The 12,495-nt window shown below is 37.2% G+C and overlaps 1 protein-coding gene across 1 annotated transcript; it reads left to right on the top strand.

The window, feature by feature from the left end:
• The first annotated feature begins 10,022 nt into the window (after window positions 1–10,022).
• Window positions 10,023–10,952, top strand: LOC118581137 (putative olfactory receptor 5AK3). The gene has a single exon (XM_036183091.1). The coding sequence runs from the start codon at window positions 10,023–10,025 to the stop codon at window positions 10,950–10,952; it is 930 nt and encodes a 309-aa protein (XP_036038984.1).
• The last annotated feature ends 1,543 nt before the right edge of the window (window positions 10,953–12,495 follow it).

The raw sequence follows: 12,495 nt of genomic DNA, 5'->3' as shown, positions 1-12,495 counted from the left end.
GAGAGGTCAGTAAAAGTCTGATGATGACCTGGAGGATATTTTTATCTTTGTAACTAAAGACATGCACATAGACATTATCCAGCCTTTCTTGTCATTTTGTTCTTTCTTTTTCTATTTTTTGTTCCTGCTTTAAGAGATAATGTAAAAGAGATAGATTGCAGAAGGTAAAATCCATGTACCAATTGCCAGACTATACTGTAGAGTCTACAGGGAACAAACTAGGGTAGTTGTACATCAACTATCTCAGGAGGTGAATGGCAATGGAAATCACTAGTTTTGAAAAAAGTCAAGATCCAAGAAGATAGTAAAAATACATACACAAAGACCAAATTGGTTTTAGTTCTGGGACTCAAGGATGGTTCAACATGAACAAATTAATAAATAATACAGCACATAAGTAGGCATAAGGACATAGATCACATGATCATTTCAATCAATCCAGAAAATGTGTATGTAAAGGTTCAACATCACTTCATGATAAAAGCTCTAAAGAATCCAGGACTCAAAGGATCACATCTCTACATAATAAAGGCTACATACTAAATGGGGAAACTGAGAACATGTTCTTAAAAATCAAGAGTGCAATGAGGATGCCCACTCTCTCTGCTTTCAATCATTATACTGCTCAAAGTCTTGGATGCAGAATAAAATAAGAGAAGGAAACAAAAATAATAGAAATAGGAGAGGAAGAAGTCAAAACCCTAAGGACTCTGCTACAAAAGTCTTAGAACTCAAACACTTTCAGCAAATAATAATAAGAAGAAGAAGAAGAAGAAGAAGAAGAAGAAGAAGAAGAAGAAGAAGAAGAAGAAGAAGACATAAGATCAACATATAAAAATCAGCAGTTTAGTAATGAACTCAATAAGAAAGAAATTTGGGGGAGGGGGCACATTCCCAATGCCTTAAAAGAAAAAAATATTTAAGAATAAAATTAACCAAAGAGGAGAAAGACCTCTATGTTGAACATGTTAAACTGCTGAAAAATGAAACTTATGTTGAGCAGGTTTAATGTTATGAAATGGCCCTTTTACCAAAAGTGATCTACAGATTTAACAGGATCTCTATCAATATCCCACAATGATATTCTTCACAGAACTAGAAAAAAATCCTAAAATTCCTATGGAGCACAAAAGGTACCAAATAGCAAGCAATCCTAAGCAGAAAAGCAATGCTGTAGTTATCACAGTTTCATGCTGAAGTTGTTTGAATAAGAATGTCCCCTACAGGCTAATGTGCTTAAATTTTGGTCCCCCAGCTAGAGGCCCTGTCTGATGAAGCCTTGCTGGAGGATATACTGGGAGGTTTTTATAGTCTGATCCCACTTTCTGTTCTCTATCTCTGCCTCTCTATGTGCAGACATAGTGTGATCAGCTAGCTTCCTGACTGCCAGGCTAGCCCTGTGCAGCTCCTGCCATGCCTTCCCCGCCAAGATGGACTATCTCCTCTGGAGCTCTACCTCCCTTTCCTTTAGTGCTTTTTTCAAAGTCTTCTCTCACAGCAACAGATAATTAACTAATACACATTCTTTCAGATTCATCAAAGTTCCAATGTTAGTAGATCTCAAAGTCTCTAATTCACAAATTTGACCTAAAGATATTCTGATATTTTAAAGTGCAACTGAAATAAAGGTTGTCTTTCTGGAGGATAATTTTTAAAATACACAATTCTTTCTGGAAAAATAGAACATGAAAAGTTTTCTTCTTTAAGTGAACATCTAAGAGATAGTCACTGTGACAATATGAAATACATTAAACCAGCAGGACCTTTAATGTCACTCCAGAAATAATTATATGTCAATAAGTTTAGGTAAAACTTGGATTTTTTAAGAGAGCTGTGTTTATTGCTGATTATAGTAACAAACATAATGAAGTAGACACAAACACAGATTTTTGGAACTGAGAATATGTACAGCCTTATTCATAACAAGGGAGGAAAATGTCTGTTATCTAACAAGGCTCCATTTTAAAATGCAGAAGTCCCAATGAAATAAGCTTTCTGCTCTGGAAAGTTTACATTTTTTGTAAGTATAAAATAGCCAGTGAACATTGTTTCCCTGTTGTATCCCAGTCCCTGGAACCTGAGATCTCAAGGGAGTGAATGTTGATCCCTTAGTCCCCAACTATAAACTCCTGATGGGAAGCAACAAATTAGAGAGATCTTGGTGGGCAATTACAGCTGCCGAAAGTGAATTGGGAAGCAACTTCAGTGTGAGTAAAACAAAACAAATGACATTCACAACATCAGTTGTATGTGTTTGCAGGTGACATGGAACAAAGGGTCAGAGACCAAGTTCCAGCATGTTTCACCCAAGACCAGGAATAATGAGTCTATCTCTAGTGATACAATAGAAATTGAAGAAACAGATTGAGCCGGAGTTGCCTGGGAAACCATATGAACAACATCAATGAATAAGTGTAAGTTCTTCATGCCTTATCATATGTGTTACAATGATTAATATTTTTATTTATTACTTTGTTTCATTTCTGATTTCAGGATTTCAGTTTAACTAACATGAATTTTAGTTTAACATATTTGAATTCTCCCCCTTTGTTATTTTTAATTTATTTTTACTTTTATAAATGTATACAATGAAATATGATAGTATCTACCTCTATTTTCTCCTTCCAGCGCCTCCTAGAGCTGCTTCAACACATCCCTTCCCTGTTACTGATGTTGCTGTTGTTGTTCGATAACCTGCTGTTTTCAATTTTTTATTATTTTTGCACATTCTTTTTTTTAACTTTTACTGAAAATAGCTATTTTTCTCACATAATATATCCTGATTGTTGTCTCCCCTTCCTCTACTTCTCCCAGTTCCTCCCCACTTCCCCTCCCATACAGATCCACTTTCTTTCTTCTCCCATCAGAAAACAAACAGGCTTCCAAGGGATAATAATAAAATAAAATAAGATTAAAAAATTAACACATCAGATTAGACAAAACAAACAAAAGGTAAAAAGCCCAAGAAAAGGGCTCTTTATATATTTACATCATTTCATATAATTATATCATCTCCCCCATATCTTTGCTTCCCCCCAATCCATTTTTCTGTCTTTCAAATCTGATTAATTGTTGTTACATAACTATATGCACAAATATATCCCTAAACACATAAGTACAGCTGCTCAGTCTATGTAATGTTATTTGTATATATATGTTTTCAGGGCTGAGCATTGGGGAAGACTGTTTCTCCCTCTGTCAGCATTCCTTAGTTACCTGTAGATCTTTGTTTTGGTTGAGGTCTTGTGATCTTCTCTCCACCCATGTTAGTATATCTAGTGATGATGGTAACTAATTCCTGTGTCCTTTCCGTACTAGCTCCCTGCTGGAAAATTCACTTAAGTGGAATCATTGTTATTTTTCTATCAGAACTTCAGTTTACATACTCTCTGACCTACTGTAGATCCCTCAAACAAGTGCTTTTAATCACTGAAGTCTCCCAAAGACAGCTCTGTTTATATATTCTATTGCAGATTTGCCATAGAAGGCAACTTAGGCAAGCTCATCAGTCCTTAGTGTTCAACACATGTAAAGTGGAATTGTTTTTCACTCCATCACTACTGTACCACACTGTGTGTATTTCCCAAGATATTGAAAAGAGTGAGGGCACCCCATAGTGGTTGCAGGCTTAATTTGCTATATTTCCATCACTGAAGGTACATTCTTGCCTAAAACTGGTCATGCCATGTTTGGATCACAACTCCACCTGGCATCACTGATCTCTGAGTCAAAGAGCCCAACACTAATATCTCTCGGAAGTGGTTTTTCATTCTCAAACAAATTTCTGTTATTCTACCTATTCAAAATGTACAAAGATATATTTAAGTTAATGTGAGATAGGGATATAATTCAGCTGACAGAGTACTTGTCTAGCATTCACAAAGCCCTGGTTCAATCCTCACCACCACATAAATCAGACAGGGTGGTGCATTCCTGTAATCCAAACACTTAAGAGGCAGAATCAGGGAGATCAAAAGCTCAAATCATCCTTAGCTACACAGCTACCAGTCTATAAACAAATAAATAACACCCCCATAATTACAATCTAATTTCCGCAACTCATTTTTTTATTATTTACTTTTCCACTTGAGAGATGTAACCACGTAGATGAAGTAGCATCAGCTGCACATTTAATTCAAATGATTGCATTGACTTTCACAATAGTTCATTTTTCATGACTTTTCTGCTGTGAACATTCATATATATGAGTATATATATGTGTGTGTGTGTGTGTGTGTGTGAACATGTATGTATATGTGTGTGTGTGTGTATACATACATGTATACTGTCAATATCCTAGTATATGTGGTCATTAATTTCTCTAGATATGTACCTATACTGAATATTCCAAATCAAAGGGAAGCAGGGCTCAAATTTAACTAACATTTCTAAATGTGTCTCCAGATGAAATAATTCACCTCTCTAATAGAAGTATGCGAGATCATGTAGTTATACATTTTCAACTAACTGAGAATTTTGAATTAATAAGCACACAATTATACTTTATTGGATTATTTGCATACAAGTATCTTTTATGTTTCTATTGATCGTTTATAGTTTCGTTTTAGTAATGATCTGGTTTAGGTCATTTGTGAATTTTTCCTTGAGGTTCATTTTCAGAAATCCTTTGTATCCTAGACACTAATCCTTTGACATTTGAGTATGTCACAAACAAATTTCCAGGTAGTATCCAGTCCTTTGTTAATATCTTCAATGTTTAATTCTTCTGTTTTTGCATTTTCTTTAAATTTTATCTGTGTATCTCTCACATTCATTCTGCTGTTTTCCTACCAAAGCTTTGAAATCTAAATCTTTATGTCATCTGCAACTGCTTTGTAAAATTTGAAGCAAGACTCCAGTATTGGTGAAATTATTAAGGCCATTCTGTGTAGTTAAAAGGGAGGTTTATTTTGTGGGGTAACTTACAAATGAAGGGATAGGTTGTAGGGTCTGGCAAAGGTATGGTGCAGTCCGGCGGTGTTCTCTGGAGAACTCTGCTTGGTCTACCTCCAGTGCCCAGGGTCCCAGAACCAAGAGAGACTTCCTCTCCATACTGGGTCTTCAGCTTCCTTCCTCAGCCCCTCCTTGTGGGCGTGACCATTACCGAAGCCTCAATGGGGGTTGGAACTTCCAGGCCAATGCTGGGATGGCTACCCACTACACTCCAGTATTTTTCATACGTGTGAGTGTGTGTGTGTGTGTGTGTGTGTGTGTGTATGAGAGAGAGAGAGAGAGAGAGAGAGAGAGAGAGAGAGAGAGAGAGAGAGAGAGAGATTCATAGCACCACATATAGAGCATCTTTTTTCATGGGCTCTGTTTTTGTATGTCAGCTTTCTACAGTACAGGCTAATGGGCCTGATTATTATTTCATTTTCCAAGTACTACAGACACATTAGTCCCCTCTCACCCACTCTTTATTATTACTGCTTTATGAGACTCCTGAAAATCTGCTAGAACAAATTCCTACTTTGTTTCCCTTTAAAATTATCTTACCTATCCTTGGCTCTTTTTGTCTTCCATATCAAATTTAGAATAGGCTTGTTGAAGTATACTTAAAAGTCTATCTAGCATTTGATAGGAATTACATTGAATTGGTAAGTTAATGGGTAGAGGTAATGTTTAACAATGCTAGGTTCTTATCCACAACACAGTCTGAATTCAGTCTTCTTTATGCCCTCAAAAGTTTGATTTTCTCAGTAACTTTTATGAACATTCTTTGCTATATTTGTACTTATATAGTTTATATCTGTTGTTATTAGAGTATTTTGGTTTTTGTTTCATTTTTGTTTGTTTTTACTTCAGGGATAAGGATTACGCCACCAAGGGCTTCAAGGATACTAGATAAGTGCTCTACTATTGATCCACACCCTTGGCTCTAAACATTTTAAATAAAAATAGTATGTCTTGATTATGGGAAAGGGCAAGTCATTGTCTCAGTTGTGCATCCACTGGTGAGTGTACATTTCCAAATCCATCAGCATATAGATGGCCCTGAATTCACTCAGGACATCACAGAACAAAAAGACATGAATGTGAAAAGGGAACTTGAAGGGAGGAGCTGAGTAGTGGATGATGGGGTTGGAGGGAGATGAGAGAAGGTGGGGGTGAGAGCAATCAATCCATTGTATTATGAAGTGGTGCAAATGTAATTAGTAAAAGCATTGCCTGTTGTAAATATGAATGGAATTGGCCTTTGTGCATTAGACTAATGTCTAATGACTTTACTAACCTCACTAAGAATGTATAGGCTAATTCTGAGATTCTCAATGACGATAAACACATCATTAAAAATAGTAACAACTGTGGTCTCTCCATATTCTCAAGGGTCCCTTGGTTTCCTTTTCATGCCCTTCTGCCCGGCCTAATACTCAAAGTGAGTTGAATAGGTTCAGGGATGGAGGGCACTAGCATCATATTACTTCAGTTGTAAGTACTATTTTTCATAACTTACAAATAATGTTATTTAGTACAACAATATGGCAAAAAAAAAAACCCACTAAGCCAAGTTAACACAGTGTCCCTTCTGTTTCCATTTTTCTAGTAGTCTATTATGAAAATTTACTGAATTTTACCAACTGATTTTTGGTATATGTTGAGAAGATCAAATGGCTGTCTTCCTTTCAACATGTTAACATGGAGGTTATGCATTCTATGCACTCATTCCTAGAAACGTGGAATGATATGTTTCACTGGTGAATCTGAAAACATCCCATCTTTCAGGGCTTCCAGAGATGTGCTGAAACTCACATCTCTGCACTCCACAGGTTTGCTGTCTTGCAATTGCAAAACGCATTACTAGTCACTGCTGTCAAGACTGGAATGGTAAGCCTCTCTGCATTCTCTGCTTGTTGCCAACAACTAACTTACCTAATCAATTTAAAGGCTTTCTCCAGGACTCTATAAAGATTATATTATAGTATCTATTAAATACAGTTTATTGTCTTTCTCAACTGGTTAAGAAAACTGAGAAAGAAGGGAAACAGCAGTTTTCTGATGCATCCTCTGTTTCCACTGACACTTAGTTCTGTAATAGCTATATCTTGTGAGTAACTGTGCACTTTAAAGATATTTGCAGCTATGCTATGTTAGTGAGTTAAGATACAACTTTCTTATACTGTCATCAGGGTTACATTCATCCCGTGAAAGGAGTTGAAGAATGTTCTCTTTTAAGATTTTTAGAGGGGAAGTATATATATATTAGAGTTAGTTCTTCAACAGTTGAGACTATCTTTACTCAAATGGGTGATACTAATGGTTTGTGAGTAGATTTTTAAATATGAAGTCAAATCCTTTAGTATTTTGAGCATATTCAACTAAGGATATAAAGTTGACTCAGTTGAAAAAAATTATTCTTTCAGGGGACACAGGTTTGATTCCCAGTACCCACATGGTAGCTTACAGCTCTCCATCACTCCAGTTCCAGGAGATGCAATACTCCCTTCTGTCTCTGTGGACACCACATGTACTTTCCATGCACTCACATACATGCAGGCAGAGTACTCACACACATGAAAAACACTAATAGAAAATAGTGAAGTATTTGGCCATAAAGTAATACATATCAACTACTATCAATCTCTCTCTTCAAGGTCCATAAACTAATAAATACTGGGTCTGGGAAGATAAAGCACCATAGGTAAAGTGTTTGCCATTCGAGTATGAGAATGGGAGTTCAATCCCCAGGAGAAAAAAAAACTGGTATGGTGATACAAGCTTGTAATTCCAGTGCTAGGAAAGTAAACAGGCAGATCTATGAGCTCTCTGGTCAGCCAGCTTAGACTATACAAAGAGTTTCAGGCCAGTGAGAGAGCCTGTATCCAAAAATGTGGTAAATAGCACCTGAGGAACAACTCCCAAGATTTACCACTAGCCTCATATGCATGTGCATCCAGACATTGAACAAAAAAAAAAAAATTAGGAAACAAAAAAAAAAACACATTAAGTAGAAGATATGAAATAGCATTGTTCAATAAATTAGAACAACAATCCACTGTAAGAAAATTCCTTCGTTACATTTGTGCCTTCTGAGGGAAGGAATGAAATGAACAGATATGTTTTGTTTTTTTCAAAACACAACTTTAAAGTAAAAAATGTAACCAATTACTTCAAATTTAACATTTCTATAGAAGATAAAGTTTACAAATGACATAATCTCTGAAAATCTTCAGCTGATAAGGAACTCAAATCCAGGATTTTTTTAAAACAACATTCTGGTTATATATTGCCAAAAATGCAAACATCCAATTTGTATAAAAGTAGAATAATGTAGTTCTAAGAATATTGGAGAGTGCCCAAATTAATTCATGGTAAAAATGAGATATGGCTTTACGTATTTTTCAGACCCAGAGTAGAAGTAGTAAAGAGATGATGTCCTCAAGGGACTCTCTATGCCCCTTAGCAACACTCACACCTGTGCAGTAGCAACAAAAGGCATCAGAAGACGTTCATCCAAGCTTACTGTTTACACATTGCACTCAGTCAATGACCTCTGTTTTTAGAAATGTGTCTCTAGGAAAATACATAGGTAATTATGAGAGATAGACGCCATTTAGTCAGAGCTACTGAAAGTGTGGTTCATAGACCAGCATGACATCTGGGGCTCTGTGTTACCAGGCCATGATGGTATGAATAAGGAAGTGGAATGGATCATTTAAAACTATGGTAGACTTCCAAAAACTCTGAAATCTTTTTATTATGCTTTACAAAAGTATTGTACTACAGCAGATTGAGAATGAGAGAGAATGTGAACACATGACATGTATAAACACTTCCATAAAGAACTCTATGTGCCATGAGTCAGGAACACAATAAGAGAAAGGGGGAATAAGAGAATGTAGAGAAATTTTGAACAAAATCACATAGACACTAAGAAGTCAGAGTTTTGGAATCTAAAGTTAAGATATAGGCAAATCAGATTATTTATGTTAAAATATAAAGAACCTAAGAGAAAAATTTAACTAATTAAAAGCATGGTTTGGGGCTGGAGATATGGCCACATGGTCAAAGTGCTTGCAGCATAAGCATGGGGACTTGAGTTCAGATCCCCAGCATCCACATTACAGCTAGGCACAGTGATGCACACCAGTAACCTTGATGCTAAAGTGCAAACAGGAAGATCCCATGGGCTCCCTAGCTAGCCAATCCAGCCAAACCCAATGATCTATATCCAGTGAGAGACCCTAAGTCAAAAGATAAGGTGAATAGCCACAAAGGAAAACATCTGACATTGGCCTCGGGCCTCCACATGCACGCAAAGAAGCTATCATACACACACACACACACAAAAAAAAAAAAAAAAAAATCTAAATTGTTTTTAATCTAAAAGAAAATGTAAGCCAATAATGGCAGCATGAATCTATAATCTTAACACTAGGGAGGTCAGAGTTAGGCTGGTCCTGGGAGTTTACTGGTGTTCCCAGTCTATATAAACTGGCAAGGTTTAAGTTCCGTGAGAAACTGTCTCAAATAATAAGGTGAACAGCAATGAAACAAGGCACCAGATGTCAATGTTTTGCCTCCACAATGCCCACAGAAGTGAACATACTTGCACCATATGTATCACTTACACTTTACTAGGTAAATAATTAAGTAAGGTATTCTTTATATCTTTGTTAGTTGGTGTATTTGTTGCATGCTTGCTTATCCCTGAGAACACAGATACTGCTAGAAGACAATTCCCAAACTTGGTATGGAATTGTCTAAGTTGGGTTGCCATGTTTTAGCCATTTTGCTTTGTTTTTTTTGCCTTGTTTTGTTTTGAAGACAGGGTCTCATGTGTCCCAGCTGGTTCTGGATTTTCCTACCTCTACTCCCCTAGTGTTGGGATTACAGATGTAAGCCACTGTGCCTAGCCCCTCGTGTTAGCCTTTAAAACCAATATGAGTTGTGTGACAGAACATGTTCTTCATCTTATTTTGAAACCAAATGTGGTGGAATATGTTCAAGGACAATGCCCTCAGCCTTCTCTACTCTTCTTTCTTTCCAGCCCTTCAGCTAATTTTTAATTTTATTTTTAACTAACCATGGAACAAAATAATGGCACCAAAGTGACTGAATTCATTCTTCTGGGATTTGCTGAACAACACAAGTCTTGGCACATCCTATTCATAATATTTCTAATGATCTATGTTGCCACACTCATGGGTAACATTGGAATGATACTGCTCATCAAGATTGATTCTTCCCTTCACACTCCCATGTACCTTTTCCTCCAACACCTAGCCTTTGTTGATCTCTGCTACACCTCAGCTATCACTCCCAAGATGCTAAAAAGCTTTACAGAGACTAAAGCATCCATCTCCTTCACAGGGTGCATGGTACAATTGCTAGCCTATGGTACTTTTGCCACCATCGACTGTTTCATCCTGGCTGCTATGGCTGTGGACCGCTATGTGGCCATCTGTAACCCATTGCGCTATCCCATTGTCATGTCCCAGAGACTCTGCATTCTGCTGCTGGTTGGTTCATACACCATGGGCTTCCTAAATGCTTCTGTAAACACAGGTTTCACATTTTCACTGAACTTTTGCAAATCCAATGCCATCAATCATTTTTTCTGTGATGAACCTCCCCTTCTTGCCCTGTCGTGCTCCAGTATTGATTTCAATATCATGTTACTGACAGTCTTTGTGGGGTTCAACCTGATGAGCACTGTGTTGGTTGTCATCTTTTCCTACATGTATATCTTGGCTGCCATCCTAAGGATGTCTTCTGCTGCGGGAAGGAAAAAGGCCTTCTCCACATGTGCCTCTCACCTGACTGCAGTTACCATTTTCTATGGGACTCTCTCCTATATGTATCTACACCCACATACCAGTGAATCCCAAGAACAAGAAAAGGCAGCTTCTGTATTTTATGGCATAATTATTCCCATGTTAAACCCCTTAATCTATAGCCTGAGAAACCAAGATGTGATAGAAGCCTTTAAAAAGATAGTAAAGAAATGCTTATAATTTGAGCATCCATTTATAAACTCAACATGGTTTATCAAACAAGCCACCAATTCCCTGTTGTTTCTCAACCTCAAATATTATAGCACATGCTGAGTTACAGCACATGACTTGAAGGCATTATTTCATTATATCAATTGTATTTGATGGATATAGCAAAACAACTCAAATAGTTAAATAAAATAACTTTCATTCATGATGTTAAAAAAGAAACGTTCAGTGTTGCTTTTATGCTTCTTGAAAAGATTTATTTAATTTTAATCATGGGTATGTATGTGAGAGAGTGTATGCCACACATATGCTGGTGCTTGCAGAAGCCAGAGAAGAGAATCAGATCCCCTGGATCTGATGTTACAGGCAGTTGGGAGCCACCCAATGTGGGTGCTGGAAACTGAACTTCGGTCTGCTACAGATTTCATGCTTAACTGCTGAACCATCTCCCCAGCCTCACTTTTGTGCATTTTGATTCGTTTTCTTTTTATAAACATTTGCAATCAAAAAATAAAATTAAAGTAAATTTCTGAAAAGTGCTTAATCAATTTTGCCTGAAAACTTCTATTATGTAGACTATAGTGACCATGGGGTAAGGGGGTATGTGATCTTCTCTTGAGGATATTGTTACTCTTCATATTTACCTATAACTATTCTGTTTACTATTGTAAAGTAAAATTTGAAAGCTCAATTCTTTGGTAAATATGTTTAGGGAAAGAGGGGAAGAAAGAATGAGAATAGGTCCTCACAGATAATGGGATACTAGAGGAACATATTTCTCTTTTCCCAACAGCTCCTGTAAGGGACGAAGAAACTGACATCAGAGTCAGGGAGATATATATGCATGCATCATGAATGCAGCTTGAGTTTCCAGCTAGCTATACACACACACACACATACATACACACACACACACACACACACACGCACACGCACACGCACACGCACATGCACACGCACACGCACACGCACACACGCACGCACGCACACACGTACCCTGAAAGCTTAGGAAAACAAAAGTAAATACAGATTTGATACTATATAGCAGAAGTATTTACCCAAATTGGTGCTTTATATCCCTTAACACTCTCCCAAAAATGACAACATACGTAGAAGACCAGGCTAAAATCTGGAAGTAAAATGTGTCCTGGTATTCTTGCCATTTGGAAAAAAAAAAACAGTAGGATTTGCAGAATAGTTTTCAATCAATTGTAAGGCCATCCAGCAACTAAACAAAGTAACTGAAAACATGTGTTCCAACTCCCTTCTGGGTCTCAGTGGTGAGTAAAACCACAAGGAGGAGCAAGAGGAGTATAGGGTGCAGCTTGCTACATTTCCCAATGTTTGCAGAAGGTTCAGACTCATAGACTGAGGCAGGAATGTGGAATAGTCATCCAGTCATAATCCACACACGGACAAGGGAAGTCAGCTGGTACCAGCCCATGAGGCAAGGTGCATTTCCAGGAAAACGATCCCCAAATTAGGACACTCTAGGGTTACATAACATTGCTGGTGACATGTTTGCCTGTATCTATTGAGATAAGTCTTGTCTCTT

Source organism: Onychomys torridus, chromosome 4 (genome assembly GCF_903995425.1).
Source record: "Onychomys torridus chromosome 4, mOncTor1.1, whole genome shotgun sequence".
Classification (NCBI taxonomy): domain Eukaryota; kingdom Metazoa; phylum Chordata; class Mammalia; order Rodentia; family Cricetidae; genus Onychomys; species Onychomys torridus.
This window is presented reverse-complemented; position numbering and strand designations above follow the sequence as displayed.